Below are 18,434 nucleotides of genomic sequence, written 5' to 3'. Positions count from 1 at the left end.
ACTGAAAATGAAATCTGAAAATGAAAACTTTGAGTTAGTTCCTGAACAGTTTAGTTTCTTCCTCTTCAAATGGATCTAATAGTATTTACTTGAGTCCTAAGCTGAAGAAGAAGTGAGACAATGCTTGTTTTACTGAGTACCTCTCAAATTGAAGGAAATGGCAACCCACTCCAATATTCATGCCTGGAGAATCCCATGGACAGAGGGGCCTGGCAGGCTACAGTCCATGGGGTTTCAGAGAGTCGGGCACGACTGAACAACTGAACAACAACAACAACTCAAATCGAAAATGCCCAATAAATGGGTCTTAGATGTAGTTATTATTAGACCTGTTTGCTTCTAAGATTGTATTCATAGGTGTGATGATTAAGCATTTTTTGCAGTTAGGCTCAAATCATTTGAAAATAAATTATCTCACATATCCTCCATAGACTTTATTAGGAAATTCACGAAAACAGTTTTCACTAATATTTTACATTTTGATTCACGTACAGATGTTAGAAGCCGAAGTTTCTATAAACCAGACAATTGCCGATTCTTATGTCACCCAGTGCTTACAACTCCTGGACACAGCAGAAATAGAGAAGAGGTAAGCTCTCCAGGACTCATGATGGCTGTGAGAATGTGGAAGGCAATGCGAGTGAACGAGCCTTCTACCACATGAATCTTAACATTAGTGCCTGTGGCTATGCAATTGATAGAGCGCTATGGGGCCAGTCTTCTGGCTGTATATTAGGATAAAGCCTTGCTTCGTGGCCATAAAAACATCAGGACCCCTTTGCCCTGTGGTAGAAGGGTGGGCTTAGCAGATCAGATGAGTTGCAAACACGTGTCTGCCAAGTCCAGTTAACTAATTTTTTTATTCCAAAGGGTTCTTTTATAGTGTGTTTTCCTCTCTACCTTCAGCCTCATGATATTTTGCTATTTAAAAAATAAATTTCAAAGGACTGCTGTTCCCAGCAGGTGGCTATGTCACAATTGTGAAAGAAGAGACTTCTCTCTCTGCCGTGAACATGGGGTTGGGGTCTCTGGGCAGTTCCAGTCGGGCTGAGCGGAGCCCCTCAGCCAGCCTGGTGGCACCAGCTGCACCTGCTCACACAGCTGGTACATCTGCCAGCAGCCGCCCGAGTGGGCCTGGCCTCCTAAACGACTTCTCCATACGTCTCCATAGGCATTCGTTTCCTCCCCGTCATTACCCATGTGCTTCTGAATCTTCTTTCGGCATAAGTAAGAAATACAAACCCCATTTCTTCCTACCTCTGAAGTAATAAATTCAAGCCAGTTTCAAGATGATTAACTACTTTTGATTTGATTAGCATGATTTTTCCCATAATAAATAAAAGGTCCTATTTCTCACATGAAGGGTGTTGTTTATCTGGGAAAGAAATAGTTGAGTAGTTGCAGAAAGCATGTTCTTTATTGCTGCAATTGTGTAGTGTACAATCCTCAAGTAATCAATAACATTACAAGGGACCTACCTATTCATCCGTTTGCCATTGACGCCATGCTTAGTGTTCTGTAAAGCACTTGGCATAATCTGTGTCAAAACAGCTTGTTCGAGGTCATGCGTGTCAGCAAACTACCAGGCCATGTGCAGTTCTCTTCTGCTCAACACCTTTCACCATCCCACACACTGCCCCCTCCAGCCCCACATTCCCCATCATGTTTAAGTTGGATGGGGCTGAGATCTATAATAGTCTTTCTAATTAAAAATGGAAAATCTGAGTTCCCATTACACATTGCTAGTTATTTTTTCTACACATCAATGTCAGAATTCTCTAACCATCTATTTTCCCCAAGACCGGAATTTGTTTGGAAGTTCACGAGGCTCAAGGGGCAGTGGCAGAGTGCGGCCCAGGGCGTTCGCCAGAGGAAGAGCGACATCGATGAGCTGGTGAGGCAGTGGCGGTCCTTCACCACCTCCGAGGGGGACCTGCTCCGCTTCCTCGCCGACACCAGCCACCTGCTGTCCGCAGTGAAGAGCCAGGACTGCCACAGCCTCCACCAAACGAGAAGCCTGATCCATGAGCTGAAGGTAGTGTGAACCCAGCAGCAGTGTGGGAACCACAGGGTGCCTTTATTTGGAAGATATTTGTTCGCTTCAGGTTTTGTGTTTTCTCTGATGCTCAAGTGTGCTCTCTGCAGGGGGGAGGCCAGTTGGTCATGGGGACCTTACTCAGCCGTGTCCTCAGCCTTGTGGGGTCAGAGACCCAATCTTATCCGTTCGTCCAGAAATAGTGAGGCTCTCCTGGGCTGTGGGCACAGAGGTGGACTCGGATGAGGAGGGGAGTGCAGAAGTTTGGGGTGACAGACCTTTACAGCCTTGTGCTTCAGTCATGTCCAACTCTTTGCAACCCTCTGGACTGTAGCCCACCAGGCTCCTCTGTCCGTGGAATTCTCCAGGCAAGAATACTGGAGTGTGTTGCCATTCCCTTCTCCAGGGGATCTTCCTGACCCAGGGATTGAACCTGCGTCTCCTGTATCTCCTGCATTGCAAGCAGACTCTTTACCATTGAGCCAGTGGGGAAGCATGACAGACCTTTAAGACACTGACAAATATATAAATGATTACCACAGTAGTAGTTTACAACAGGACTCCTGCTTACTCTTTTTTATAAAAAAATATTTATTTATTTGGCTACACCAGGTCTTAGTTGTGGTACTCGGGATCTTTAGTTGCAGCCTGTGAATTCTTAGTTGCAATAGGTAAGGTCTAGTTCCCTGACCAGGGATCAAACCCAGGCCCCCTGTATTGGGAGTGCAGAGTCTTAGCCACAGGCCACCTGGGAAGTCCCAGATTCTTGCTTACTCTTGAAGGGCAAATTCATGTAGACAACAGTGTTTCCAATACAAAAGTTGCTTGATGAACATAGAACTTAGAACACTTAGTTGGCAATTCCCAGGGCATGTTCCATTGAGTTATCGAACCATGCGTCACATTAGAGGGACAGTTAAACAAACCAGCACTCCTCAGAAGTCCTGTGCTTGCCTCATTTGTTTATCTAGGTGTCAAATATTAATTGAGTACCTGCTCTGTGCTGGTCACTGTTCTAAATGCTAGTTATATTGTGTGGACTAATAGAAGACCTCTGCTCTCCTGTGGCGATCAGACAAATCAATAAACTAGAAAATACTAGTTTGTCTGATTGGTGGGGGAAATCGGACAAATTAAAAAATAAACTATCGGACTACAACATGGCATATGTGGGTCATTAAAATAGGGCCGATGATGGAGAGACTAAGTGGCTGCTTTAGATTGGGTAATCTCTGGGGAGGTGACATTTAAACTGGAACCTGAGTGATAAGAAGGAGCCAGCTGTGCAAAGAGTAGAGGGTTGGAGGCGGGGAGCAATTCAGACAGAGGGAACAACTTTCCTGAGTCCCTAAGATGGCAACAATCTTAGCAAAAAAGAGGAAGAAAGAAGGCTCATACGATGGGTGTAGCCAGTAGACAGCAGTGATAGAAAATGGACTTGAGAGGTAGTCATGGAGGAGCATTTTGGAGACAGGCGTGACAGCTGCATAACAGTCTGGGTGTAATAGGAAGCTGTTGAAACTGGAAAAGGAGGCCACATGATATGATTCGTGTTTTTAAAGGTCCTCTGGCTGCTCTGAGGGAGATGGGGTGGGGGTGGGGTGGGGTCACAGAAGCAGGAATCCCCGCGTATTACCTCTATTTATTGCTGCATCACAACGAAGAGTTCTTACTCTCTTACACCGTTCTGGAGGTTGTCAGGGCTGTTAGACGGCTCTCAGCAGGAGTATCTCAGGCAGTTTGAGTCAGATGGCAGCTGAAGCTGGACTCATCTGAAGGCTCCCTCACTTTCATGTCTAGTACTTCAGCTCTGGTGTTGAGAAAAATCCCCTGGACTGCAAGGAGATCCAATCAGTCCATCCTAAAGGAGATCAGTCCTGAGTGTTCACTGGAAGGACTGATGTTGAAGCTGAAACTCCAATTCTTTGGCCACCTGATGTGAAGACCTGACTTATTGGAAAAGACCCTGATGCTGGGAAAGATTGAGGGCAGGAGGAGAAGGGGACGACAGAGGATTAGATGGTTGGATGGCATCACCAACTCAATGCACATGAGTTTGGGTAGGCTCTGGCAGTTGGTGATGGACAGGGAGGCCTGACATGCTACAGTTCATGGGGTTGCAAAGAGTCGAACATGACTGAGCAACTGAACTGAACTTCAGCTCAGACAGCCAGGATGTGGAGCAGCTGGGGCTCCTTGGGCTTCATTCCCTGTAGACTCTACACGTGACAGCTTCCAGTAGCCGGACTCCCTACATCCGGCTCATGGCTTCAAAGGTGCATGTCCCATGGAAAGGAGAGCCAGGGAGAAGCTACACCACCTTTTTAGACCCTGCCTTGGACATCAGCCACTTCTGCCATCCTCTGTTAATCAAGGCTATCACATGTGCCCACAGGGGTTCAAGAGGAAGGGGTAGAGGTACCACCAGTTGATGGGGAGGGGCAAGGTTCTAGGAGAGCATATGGGGCTGGTAATATTGTTGTGGTCATTCTGTGAAAAATACAGTCTGCTGTAACTCACTAGGCTGTTTCAGTGGTCTTGGTTAGTTGTTAGGATGGAGAAGACAAGGGTGATCACAGTGAAGATAACAAGGCTGTTTGTAGGTGAAGCTTACAGGATGTGCTTATGGTTTGGATATGGCAGGTAAATAAAAATCTAAATCTAGGTGACTCTAGGTTTGGAGGTTGAGGATCTTGGTGAATAGTGTGCTGCTGACCAATCAGGGGAGACTGGATGAGAAGCATGTCTTTTGATGAGTTCAATCTGAAATGGCTAAAAGACGTCTGTAACAGTGGCTATGTCAGCAATATTAGAAGGACAAGTGTGGAGGGGGAGTGTTCCTTGAATTGCAGTTTTTTTTCATTTGGTTTTCATGGAGTTTTTTCTTTGTTTATTTGTTCTGATGTTTTGATTTTTCGGTCATATGGCTTCTGGGATCTTAGTTTCCCAACCAGGAGTTGAACCCAGGCCCTGGGCAGTGAGAGCTTGGAGTCCCAACCACTGGACCACCAGGAAATTACCTCTTTTTTGCATTTTGGCTATCCTAGGTATTGTTGAGACTATCTTTGTAAATAAATGCTCAGTTGATTTTTTTAAAATATCAGCTTCCAGTTTGAAAAATGCCTATATTATGTCTCCCTTGAGAAATTTGAAAATAAAGGAAGTCATATTTACAACAGAAATAAAAGCCATTTTTTTCTTCTGAAACCAAATATTTTGAGAAATATGAATCAGTTGTAAAGTTTTTACTTCGTTTTTGTAATATAAATACTTGGTTTCAATCCCTTTTAAAAGAAAATCTATATGATATCCAAAGAGAATTTTTAAAAGCTATCCCTTTAGGGCAAACACTGATGTATATAAGTGTTTAAGTGCTAAAGTGTCTAGTTTTGGGGTACGTCTTGCATTCCCGGAGACAGTCGTCCGTGATACAGCAGTGCGGCCATGGCAGAACCACAGCCCGCGTCCGGCGGCCTCACCGACGAGGCTGCCCTCAGCTGTTGCTCCGACCCGGACCCCAGCACCAAGGATTTTCTCTTGCAGCAGACCATGTTGCAAATTAAGGATCCTAAGAAGTCACTGGATTTTTATACGAGAATTCTTGGAATGACACTACCCCAGAAACTTGATTTCCCCACTATGAAATTTTCACTCTATTTCTTGGCTTATGAGGATAAAAATGACATCCCAAAAGATAAAGATGAAAAAGTAGCATGGGTATTCTCCAGAAAAGCTACACTTGAACTGACACACAATTGGGGCACGGAAGATGATGAGACCCAGAGTTACCACAGTGGCAATTCAGACCCTCGAGGATTTGGTCACATTGGAATTGCTGTTCCCGATGTTCATGGTGCTTGTAAAAGATTTGAAGAACTGGGAGTCAAATTTGTGAAGAAACCTGATGATGGTAAAATGAAAGGCCTGGCATTTATTCAAGATCCTGATGGTTACTGGATTGAAATTTTGAATCCCAACACAATGATAACTATTATTTAGTTCTGTGAGAATGCTGATTTGAAATTTCAGTGGAGACATTGTAGAAGGTAGAACAGGAAATCATGTGATTCAAGATATTCAGATAACAGAAGCATCCAGGACTGATGGATCCTTGTCCCAACTCAGATTATTCTTAAATCTCTCTCCCTTTACTCTTTCAGCTGTTTCCCCCTAACTGTTGTTCAGTCATCCTAGTTTTAATGTAGTGCCTTGTTTTATGTCCTTGAATATAGTTGTATAATTTTACTTTTTTAGGCAATAATTAGAACAGTTCCCTTCAGAGGCTGCATTTGCCTTCCATCTCCTGAAGAGATACAAGTCTACAAGTCTGCCTTTGAACCATCATTTAAAATATAAAAAAACACTGAACATGTTTTTGTTATGGTTACCTTCTGGGGTTTCAGTTCCTCAGAAGTAACTTTTCACAATGAGAAGTTAAAAACCCTGAACAAAAATAAAGCTTCACGTATATTTCAAATAGTATAAAGTTTATTTTACAAAAGAGAAGTGACTCTCGGGAGAAATTTAGAATCATGCTGACACGGATGCAGATAGAAATCCTAATTTTTTCTTTACAGAGTACTCTGAAAGTTCAAGGACTAGCCTCTTTGGGGATGGGGAGGAGGATGGGAATATTATATACTGGTTATGCAGACACAAACTAGACTGTCACATACTTTATCTCACTTAATCCTCCACAGTGTCCTGTGAGATAGAAAGCAGACTAACATGCAAAATCAGTGAATCCAAGGCAATATAAATAGGCTCAAGTACTCAAGATCTCATCATCGTCATCACTTTTAGTATTTAGCTGTACCTCACAACATCTCCTTCATTAGTCTTCTTTGTAAAAGCCTTCAGTGAGTTTAAGCATTGCCCTCTCAGCTTTGGAGGCTTGAGTACCATGGTGAGGAAGAAGCAGTGGAGGAAGTCAGGAGCACACGGCTGCTCTGGGAATGCCCGGCCATTCCTGTGCAAGTGGTGCTTGTGTTACTTATGAAAAGCCCCTACCCCAAGGTCTTCCGCATGGCAGCAATCATGTAGGATACGTTACGTTCAGTGATAACATAACTTAGTTATCAGAAGTCAGCTCAGTGGTCTTCCTTGCCATGACTGATATTTGATGGGTTTTTAAAACCAAACTGATGTTGAATATTTCTTACGGCACAGATAATAAGAACATCCAGTTTATGGCTTAACTCCATTTAGATTTTTTTTTTTGCGTGCAGACACTATCGGAAAACCTTTGGATAGGCCATGCCAACTGTGCTTACGCTGTTAGAAGCATTTTATATTTCCTTTTTGGATGGAATGGGTTTATGTGAGCTATTTGAACAAGTGGCAATACTCAGACTGAAATAAAATAAAATTTTAGATAAAAAAAAAAAATGTCTAGTTTTGTATTTTACCTTTTTTATTTGTTCTCTCCTTAAAAAAAAAAAAAGAAATTATTTATTTATTTTGAGTAACTAGTAATTATCAAAGATTATAATTGTACAATATTGAGAAGTATAGAACAAAATACAATTTTGGAAGACAATTTCTCTATAATATTGTGTTGGCCTCTGCCACACGTCACCATGAATCAGTCACAGGTATACGTATGTCCTCTCCCTCTTGAACCCCCCTCCCATCTTCCACCCTATTGCATCTTTCTAGGTTGTCATAGAATGCTGGGTTGAGTTCCCTGTGTTACATAGCAAATTCTCACTTGCTTTCTTTTTTTACATATGGTAATGTATTTTTTAGCATAATGTACACATTCTACTCATGTGGGTTAGGAGTAAGCTGACTATATCATAATAATAATGGTATTTGCTCTTAGTATCAGATCTAATACTCCAGTCATTTTCTTAATACTCTTGAATTCCTTTATCTTATAGACTTTTATTCTGTGAAGTGTATTTTTATACACCTTTTATCAACGCTTGGAAATTGTTTTAAGAACACATCATTTGGTGGTATGCTGTCTACTCAATTGAATATCAGCCTTTGATGTGAATGAGTGTGTGTGTGTGTGTGTGTGTGTGTATTCTAACCAGATTTGTTTAATTTATATCTAGTTTAATATTTAAGAGAGGCTCTGAAGGAAATACAAACATGTGCAGAGAGTCATATTTTGATCACATCAAAGGCTTAAGCAAATTACTTTTTTTTTTTTTTTTTTTTTAAGAATAAAGAAATTCATTTCCAGAGGTGGCAGACTACCTATGCATTAACATTGGAAGCTGGGGAAAAGTTACTGAACACAGCTAACCTGGAAACTAAAGAGTCAGTTAACAAGAGAATCAGTCAACTTCAGGACAACTGGAAGGACACAAAACTCCAACTTGGAGAAATGATTAAACGGTTCCAGAGCACTACAGAGGTAACTCAACACTTTCTTTTCCTTTCATGGTATTTAAATGTAGTACATAGAATTTTTGTTTGCTCTGCAAAGATGGCAATGATTTTAGGAATTCACAATGTTGTGGGTTTTCCAAGGGACCATAGGTCAGGTCCTGCTGATCTGCAAATCATGATAGTTACTTAAAATAATAATATAACACTGGAAAAGCTTAATGTTAATATCTAAATACTTGAGGTGCTATTTTACATTTACCTTTTGAAACAGGAAACTAACTCACGTTCAACGGAAGTTCAGTAACCAAAGCTAACGTTCCACGTGTAGTCTGTCTTTGAATCTAGTATATGGAAGCAAACATAGTGATGCTTCATCTTTCTGCTACCTTCAAAGAATCCACTTTTCCATATAACTGAATTTCCCAGATAATTTATGATTGTACCTCTAAAAACCATAATGTCTTTTGAGTGATTATTAGAAAAATCCTTAATTTTTTTAATGTTAAAAAATCCCAAGTTGTTCTTTAAGAACTCTGAGCTGCTTTGAACTTAACTCCTGTGCTGTTGTGCTTTTTGAGTTCATATGTGGTTTTTATGGTTTTTCTCTCTTTCTATTTAATGTTAAGCTGTCTATTTTTACTTTTTATTTCTCTGAGAATACTTAACTCCTTATAGCCCACTCTTTAATCTGTTGGGTGTGTATCAAAACCAGATAACCAAGCTTGTCAGAGATATTTTTCTGAATAAAGAATAGATATGTGCTGAGTTAGGGCCTGAACAGCTCTCCTATAAAGTATCTGAATTTTATTTGGTGTACACACTACGTGAAATTCGTTAACTCCCAGACCATTGTTGAGCACGTGCCATGTTTGTAAATGCAAGTGAAGGTTTGGTGGAAGTGGAAAGGACTCACAGTTTTGTTTCTCCCTTCACTTTCTTCTTGGTTATGTTCCAGTATTGATGTTACTAGATCAAGTGGCTTCTCCTTCAGTGAGGGTTAGCATATAGTTGGGCCAACCCAAGGATATTTAAGTGTCAGTTGCACTGAGGAATAAAATAGTGTTCGACTCCGTATTTGTCTGTTTTTAGTAACTTCAGGAGAGTAATTTTAGTAATATCAGGAATAGAAACTTATCCTAATGAATTATAATCTCCCTTGAAAATACAGGCAGAATTGAAAAAAAAAATACAGGCAACTATTTGTTCAGTAATGTAAGGTTTAAGGAAAAGATCTAGTATGAAAGAAAGGCATCTACAAGGGAAACTGTAGCCTTAGATCGACTCACTTTTTTTTTTTTTATTGGAGTATAATTTGTTCACAATGTTGTGTTAGTTTCTGCTGTCAACCATGTGAATCTGCTGTGTCTATGCCTATATCCCCTTCCCCTTGAGCTTCTCTCCCACCCTGCTCATTCATCACAGAGCACTGTGCCGGGCTCCCTGTGCTATATGTACAGAAGCTCCCTGCTAGTTATCTACTTTACACGGGGTAGTGTGTGCATGTCAACACTGCTCTGTCAGTTCATCCTACTTCTAACTGTATGTGCTTGGACTAGTCAGTTTTCTCTGCGTTTCAGTTTTCCCATTTTAAATGTGATACTAACACTTGCCCTGTCTGTCTCCTCAGCTTATTATAATTACAGCGAGATAGTGAAGTTGAAAAAGCTTTATAAACTATAAAGCACTCCAAGCAGGAGCTGACAGTTAGAACAGTGGTGAGAAATAGAATGAAACTGGACTGTGAAAGGGTCACTAAAGCCAAGCTATGTCTAGAAGGTGGGGAGAGAGCAGAGGGACGGCATTAGAAAAGAAGACAAGAAAAGTGGTTGAGTGCTTTTGCTTTTCAGTGTTAGTAGAGTGTATGGCCAAGACTGGATATGTTAAAAATTAATCTTTCCAGTAGCCTTTGAAATGTGAACTTTTCCAAATTAAAATAGAAACAAGTTAGCTAGATCAGAGATATGGGGACGGAGGAAGAAGTATTTCTAAGCAAAAAGCAACCCAGTGGTTAAGATGAGCCCCACATAACACTGCAGAGAGGCGTTGAACATCCTGTCATCCCAGCTGCTTTGTTGGCTGAGACAAGGACCTGGGTGTCTGTGTGATTTACAAAGACACATTTAATAGAGCAATTACATGGATTAAGTTAATTATCCTTTTCCTGTAATTCATTCTTAAACAGAAAAGTACTTACCAATTTTAACACTGTTTTCAAATAGACCTGGGACCAGTGTGAAAAGAAAATCAAGGAGTTGAAAAACAGGCTGCACGTTTTAAAAGCACAAAGTAAAGACCCTCTTCCAGAACTTCACGAGGAGCTCCACAGAGAAAAAGAACTGATTAAGGTATTGAGTTCTGAAGTAGTGTTCAAGATAATCACTCAGCTGTTTTCTGAGAAGTTGAAGTGTTTGTCTTTCGTTGTCTGTGTGAAACAAGTTTTCAGGTCCACTTGGAAAATATTTTTTCTACCTTCTCTGTAATACACCATGCTGGTCGCTGAAACAACTAGCATCCATGCTTTTTGAGATTCATGTGTGAAGGCTAGAAAGATTTATCAGAAATTCTTCTTTTGGGGGATTTTGCCCTCAAATCGTCCTGTTTCTCCTCTGTAATGTAAGATGTGGTCTCTGAGATTACATTGAAAGCTCTTCCTTTATCAAATGGCCTTGTGTTTGAAATTAAAGCTTGATTGAAGAATTAATTTTTTAGAGGACAGTAGTTAGGGGTTTTGCTCAAATACAATGTTTCTGTAATATTTTCCAAGCTATATTCTGCTTAATGGACACTACACTCTCAAAAATTCCTGGGTATGTCAGGACTTTGCAGAAGCCAGGCAAACTCACCAATAGGAATTTGGACCAGTTAAATTTCCAGGTTAGGAACTCCCTCCATCTCTTTCCTTTCTGGAGATTTTATGTTGGAAAGACATCCACAGCCTAATGGAATATAGTTTAATTTTTTTTCCTTCCTTTAGTGACTTCAGGGATCTAATTGAAAATAATTAGGAAGAATTGAGTAGTCTCCTACTTCAAGCTGTGCTGGAAATTAGTGTCTTCCTGCCTGAACCGTTTTTCTTCATTGTAAACATTTCTAACATGCAAGAAAATTCAAACATAACAAATAATATGACAAACTTCCATGAAACCATCAGCCAGCAGAGAAATAAAATATTACAAGTACAGTTCAAATGTCCTGTATGATCTCCAAGGTATTCCCTGTCCCCAGAGGTATCCACAGTCCTAAATTTGGTGTTTTACGATTCTTATGTATTTCTTTATCATTTTACTACATGGGCATGTAGATCTCGGTGGAATATAGCAGTATTACTTTTGTTTTTAAACTTTATATAAGCAGTACCATTACTCTGTAGATAAGTCACAAGGATATACTTGTACGTTTCCTTCTTAAAGTTTTCAAATTTTACTTTTTACACTTGCAGAGTATCTTTATTCACTGAAGCACTGATTTTTGTTTTGTTCATATAGATGCCTATTATTCTGTTGTCCATTTACTGATTAGTCCAGTGTCCAATATCAGGTTTCCATATATGCATGGTTTAATTCTTGGTTCTCTGCTCTATTCCATTGGTCTGCCTATCTTAGCATTTATACCAAATTATCTTGAGTACTGTGTTTTATTTGAATAGATCTTCATTTCAGGTGTGGTGTATCCATCCCTCATTCTCACACGTGAGTGTGGCTGTCCTTGGTTCTTTGGTCTCTCACAGCTTTTAGAAGCAGTTTGTCAAACTAATGGAAATCCTGATAAGAGTTACAGTGGAGCTGTATTGAATTTATAGAGTAATTTGGAGGAAATTAACATCTTTTTGACATTGAGTCCTCCTGTTTTCAAATATGGCATATTTCTCCTTTTAGCCATGCTGAGTGTTTCATAACTTTCTTTATGTAGTATTGTACATCTTTTGTTAGATTTATTGATGTGTTACTTTTAAAGCTATTGAAAATACTGTTTTTTCCTAATTATATTTTTTGTTTATACCGATGCCTAGAAATGTGACTGACTTTTCTGCATTGATACTATATTTAACTGTCTTGTTAAACTCTTTTATTAAGCCTGATAATCGTGTCAGTTCTTTTGGAGGTCTATGAACACAGTTACCATTGGTGAATAATGACTCTCTTGGTTATTTTAATTCTTATACTTCCGTTGCGTCTACGTTGGTCAGTACCTCCACAGCCGTATTGTAGAAGCATTGATAGCTGGCCCCTATGTGTCAGTCCTGATTTTAAAGAGAATGTTTTCATTTCACCATGAAGTATGATTTTTGCTGGTCATGTGTTAGTAGATGCCTTTTTTAGGTTAAGAAGGTTCCTGTCTATCCCTGATTTTCAAAGTTTTTTATCATCTCTATATCTTTAAGTTTGGATCTAGGCTTCAAGTAACAGATAAGAGGACTTGGAGTCCCTCTGAGTTGACACGTAGACTTTCCTCCCATCAAGTCCAGAAACCTGTGCAAAACGTGAACCATAAGCCCATGTTCAGTTCAGTTCAGCCACTCAGTCATGTCTGAATCTTTGCAACCCCATGGACTGCAGCATGCCAGGCCTCCCTGTCCATCACCAACTCCCGGAGTCCACCCAAACCCATGTCCATCGAGTCGGTGATGCCATCCAACCATCTCATCCTCTGTTGTCCCCTTCTCCTCTTGCCTTCATCTTTCCCAGCATCAGGGTCTTTTCGAATGAGTCAGTTCTCTGCATCAAGTGGCCAAAGTATTGGAGTTTCAGCTTCAGCATCAGTCCTTCCAATGAATATTCAGGATGGACTGGTTGGATATCCTTGCAGTCCAAGGAACTCTCAAGAGTCTTCTCCAAAACCATAGTTCAAAAGCATCAATTCTTCGGTGCTCAGCTTTCTTTATAGTCCAACTCTCACATCCATACATGACTACTGGAAAAACCATAGCTTTGACTAGATGGAAAGCCCATAAGGAGGCATAATTTCTCCCAAGTAGGACAATTCTCAGTTTCCACTAGGATCCTTTCAATTTCCATAGCCTCAGCATTCTATTTTTCTTTGCAAAGAATTGGGGAGAGTGGGCAAGAGCATTGAGTTCATTCAACCTATGACCATATTCCAAAGAGATCCCAAGTAACCTGAAGCCTGTCCAGAGCAGTGTTTATTATTCTCAAGTCACTTGGGGGAAATACCTAACCACTCAAACTTTACTTTCCTCCTTGGAAAATTACATTACCATGACAGCCAAGTTGACATATGGGGAAGTTGATTTACATGGTTATATGTGTCTGTATATGTGTATGATTTCTTTGTTGTTGTTATTCAATCACAGTCATGTCTGACTCGTTGCAACCTCATGGACTCCAGCATGCCAGGCTTCCCTGTCCTTCACTGTCTCCCAGAGTTTTCTCAAATTCATGTCCATTGTGTCAATGTTGCCTGCCGTCCAGCCATCTCATCCTCTGTCGGACCCCTCTCCTGCCTTCAATCATGTTTTATATGCTAACTATAAACTGTTATGAAAATTATTATCATTATAGTGGGCATCAATGTTCACAAAACTTGTCAAATGATTGAATCCATGGGATAGTTTTATTTTTAAAATAATTGTTATTGAAATATAGTTAATATACAATATTATACTAGTTTCAGGTGTACTACATAGTGATTTGACATTTGCATACATTATGAAATGATCCCACGATGTCTAGTAATCATCAGTCCTCATACAAAGTTATTACAATATTATTGACCATGTTTCTTATGCTATATATTACCTCTCTGTGCCTTATTTATTTTATAACTGGAGGCTTGTACCTCTTCATTAAATATTTTTTGAATAAGTAATGTGGTCACATGGTTCAGAATTGGAAAAAGTATACATGAAACTTTTTTTCCATCAGTTTCTCTCCACAGAAGCAGCGTTACCAATATGTTACATTTTCTTCCAAAGATACTCTATGCATATACAGACCAATACACACACACACACACACACACACACACATTCATTTTTTTGATCCTCTTTTTACCCAGCTAGTAGTGTAGAGAAATAGGACTTGACAATCCCAACAATAATTGAATCCACAGGAAGGCTTAAATGCTATTGTGCTGTGTTAGAGTTCAGTCAAAGCCTGTGCAGTGCACCACTTTATGTAGTCAAGTTTTCCATCACATTCCATATGGACAGTTGGAATTTCACAAGTACTTTTGCAGTATAGAAAATTTATCTTGTTAAATTAAGAAAGGCAAACTTACCTGACATGTTCTCTTTTGCAATTAGTTTTGGTAGCAAATCTGGAGTATTTTCTTTTTAAAATGGAAGTGTGAGTTTTGAAATACTTATAGAAATAAGTGAACTTTTTCAGCCTTAATAGATTACTTCAGTAGACCTCACCCAATATATTGTTTGATTCCTTGCTTTTTCACTTAATATTTAGGAACATTTTAAAGCTCCTGAGACATACTGCCAAATTCTTTTCTTTCAATCATACATTTTGATATTTGAGGATTTACTTTATCCTAGGTCTCTTGGTAAGTGCTAAGTGGGCAGTGCACTGGTGAGAAATGTTGTCATGGCTTCAGCCAGTGTGGTGCTGATAGTCTAGGCTACTGGAGAGATACATGTTGACCAGAGTCCTACCATATGGGTACATATGACACCATATGTGCATAATTGTAAGCATGGTGAGTATAAGAAGGGAAAAGGACAGAGGGGCCTTGAGAGCGTAAAACAAGGGTCCCAACCTCATCCCATGACTTAGAGAAGGCTCCTCTAAAGAATTACCTGTGTCTGAGACCTGCAAGTGTTGGTAGGAATTAACTAAAATACATCTGGGGAAGGATAAAGGTGAACTGGGTAGCATCTCAGGCAAGTAATTAAAGAACAACAAATTTAAACATAACTAGGTTGGAGATACCAAAAGAACATTTCATGCAAAGATGGGCTCAATAAAGGACAGAAATGGTATGGACCTAACAGAAGCAGAATATATTAAGAAGAGGTGGCAAGAATACACAGAAAAACTGTACAAAAAAGATCTTCACGACCCAGATAATCGCAATGGTGTGATCACTGACCTAGAGCCAGACATCCTGGAATGTGAAGTCAAGTGGGCCTTAGAAAGCATCACTATGAACAAAGCTAGTGGAGGTGATGGAATTCCAGGTGAGCTATTCCAAATCCTGAAAGATAATGCTGTGAAAGTGCTGCACTCAATATGCCAGCAAATTTGGAAAACTCAGCAGTGGCCACAGGACTGGAAAAGGTCAGTTTTCATTCCAATCCCAAAGAAAGGCAATGCCAAAGAATGCTCAAACTACCGCACAATTGCACTCGTCTCACAGGCTAGTAAAGTAATGCTCAAAATTCTCCAAGCCAGGCTTCAGCAATATGTGAACCGTGAACTTCCTGATGTTCAAGCTGGTTTTAGAAAAGGCAGAGGAACCAGAGATCAAATTGCCAACATCCACTGGATCATGGGAAAAGCAAGAGAGTTCCAGAAAGGCATCTATTTCTGCTTTATTGACTATGCCAAAGCCTTTGACTGTGTGGATCACCATAAACTGTGGAAAATTCTGAAAGAGATGGGAATACCAGACCACCTGACCTGCCTCTTGAGAAATTTGTATGCAGGTCAGGAAGCAACAGTTAGAACTGGACATGGAACAACAGACTGGTTCCACATAGGAAAAGGAGTTCGTCTAGGCTGTATATTGTCACCCTGTTTATTTAACTTATATGCAGAGTACATCATGAGAAACGCTGGACTGGAAGAAACACAAGCTGGAATCAAGATTGCCGGGAGAAATATCAATAACCTCAGATATGCAGATGACACCACCCTTATGGCAGAAAGTGAAGAGGAACTAAAAAGCCTCTTGATGAAAGTGAAAGTGGAGACTGAAAAAGTTGGCTTAAAGCTCAACATTCAGAAAACAAAGATCATGGCATCTGGTCCCATCACTTCATGGAAAATAGATGGGCAAACAGTGGAAACAGTGTCAGACTTTATTTTTTGTGGCTTCAAAATCACTGCAGATGGTGACTGCAGCCATGAAATTAAAAGACGCTTACTCCTTGGAAGGAAAGTTATGACCAACCTAGATAGCATATTCAAAAGCAAAGACATTACTTTGCCAACAAAGGTTCGTCTAATCGAGGCTATGGTTTTTCCAGTGGTCATGTATGGATGTGAGAGTTGGACTGTGAAGAAGGCTAGGGTGGAAGAATTGATGCTTTTGAACTGTGGTGTTGGAGAAGACTCTTGAGAGTCCCTTGGACTGCAAGGAGATCTACCGGTCTATTCTACAAGAGATCAGCCCTGGGATTTCTTTGGAAGGAATGATGCTAAAGCTGAAACTCCAGTACTTTGGCCACCTCATGCAAAGAGTTGACTCATTGGAAAAGACTCTGATGCTGGGAGGGATTAGGGGCAAGAGAAGGGGATGACAGAGGATGAGATGGCTGGATGGCATCACTGACTCAATGGACTTGAGTCTGAGTGAACTCCGGGAGTTGGTGATGGACAGGGAGGCCTGGCATGCTGCAATTCATGGGGTCGCAAAGAGTTGGACATGACTGAGCAACTGATCTGATCTGAGGTTGGACATGACTGAGCGACTTCACTTTCACTTTTCACTTTCATGCATTGGAGAAGCAAATGGCAACCCACTCCAGTGTTCTTGCCTGGAGAATCCCAGGGACGGGGGAGCCTGGTGGGCTGCCGTCTATGGGGTCACACAGAGTCGACCAACTGAAGCAACTTAGCAGCAGCAGCAGCCGGAATCCTTACACATATTAAACTTGCCCCCCAAATATATAAAACTCGATACCAAACAGTCTGTGGAAAAAGATAGTCATTCCTTTGAGGACACAATGTGGCAGTATTTATTAAGAATCCCAAAATATCCATATTCAAAAGTTCTACACCTGTTAATTATCCTTTCAACTGTGGGAGAAGACGGGGTATCCAAACCAAAATTGATTTAAACCGGGCGGTGGATTACTTACCCCAGCCTCCCTTCGGGGCAGGCGTCTGAGCCCACACTTTTGATCAGGAAACACTGAAGTGCAACCATCTTCCGGTCTTGAGAGTCAGTGAATGGCAAACCTCTGCTTGTGGCTTGCCTGCTTCAGGTGATGAAGCTGGTAAAAAAGTGTTCCACTGCAGAATCTGCTCTCGTCCACTTTACTAGAATCGTGAAGCGAGAAGTAGGTAACAGAAGTTTAAAGTGATGATTTCTCCTCTGAAAAAGATGTTATGTCTTAAATCTCCATGCAACCTTTAAAAAGAACCCTCTGAACCATTTTATTCAACGTAAATCCTTGTTGGCAAGTTCATGCCAGTGTAGCCTTTAGAACTCTGAAAATCAATCAGAATTAACCCATTTTTACTGTTGCCACCCCTCAGGCAGGTTACTGATGTAAATGAAATACACTCTTCTTTCAGATTTCAATAGACAGGTATGAATAGAGACCCTTCAAATGTGCCAAAATACAGAATACGAGAAGCACAATAAAAATCTGGAGGTCTCTTGAATGTTTGAGCTGTTTCATTTTACCTTCTCTCTCGTGAAAGTAATTATCTAGATTAAGTCCTAGAATTCAAAAAATGTTTTAATTTGACCAATACTTCATTTAAAAAGAAAAAATTGTTTCCAGAGCCAGAGGACATTTTCTGCTAACCCATCTCTGGCAATCATTAGGGAACAATTTTTTTTTTCCCTTCAATTATATTTATTCTTTTTGAAAGTTAACCAAAATGATTCGCTTAACAGAAGCTGTCATTATGTGATTGCCACGTAGCAACAATGCATTTCTTAAGATGTTTTTAAAAGTAGGGAAATCATATTTTATACAACATTCTGTAACACAGTTTCAGAATTACGTGTATGTAGGTGAGAGAGATTGTTGTGAGACTCCAAAAATACTTTACTTTCCCCTAAATAAAGGTAAAGACTTACTTGACTTTAACATAGAGTTAAGTATAGAAAAGTCTGAAATACCTGAGGAAGTGAAAATAAAGGTAGAAAAGAGTTCTGCTTTGAGAAAATAGGTGCTGAGGAATTGGCCAAC

At 40.3% G+C, this 18,434-nt stretch overlaps 1 protein-coding gene and 1 pseudogene across 9 annotated transcripts in view; both read left to right on the top strand.

The window, feature by feature from the left end:
• The window catches only part of SYNE2 (spectrin repeat containing nuclear envelope protein 2), a 239,426-nt gene that overhangs the window by 180,417 nt on the left and 40,575 nt on the right, over positions 1 to 18,434 (top strand). For all 9 annotated transcript variants that reach the window (XM_070377739.1, XM_070377742.1, XM_070377741.1 and 6 more), the window contains 4 exons: positions 495 to 589; positions 1,801 to 2,035; positions 8,208 to 8,402; positions 10,597 to 10,722. In XM_070377739.1, the coding sequence (XP_070233840.1) occupies positions 495 to 589; positions 1,801 to 2,035; positions 8,208 to 8,402; positions 10,597 to 10,722 (651 nt within the window). The remainder of the gene's footprint in view (positions 1 to 494; positions 590 to 1,800; positions 2,036 to 8,207; positions 8,403 to 10,596; positions 10,723 to 18,434) is intronic.
• On the top strand, positions 5,410 to 6,405 carry LOC138989387 (lactoylglutathione lyase pseudogene; annotated as a pseudogene).

The sequence above is a fragment of the Bos mutus genome, chromosome 10 (assembly GCF_027580195.1).
Source record: "Bos mutus isolate GX-2022 chromosome 10, NWIPB_WYAK_1.1, whole genome shotgun sequence".
NCBI classification, from domain to species: domain Eukaryota; kingdom Metazoa; phylum Chordata; class Mammalia; order Artiodactyla; family Bovidae; genus Bos; species Bos mutus.
This window is presented reverse-complemented; position numbering and strand designations above follow the sequence as displayed.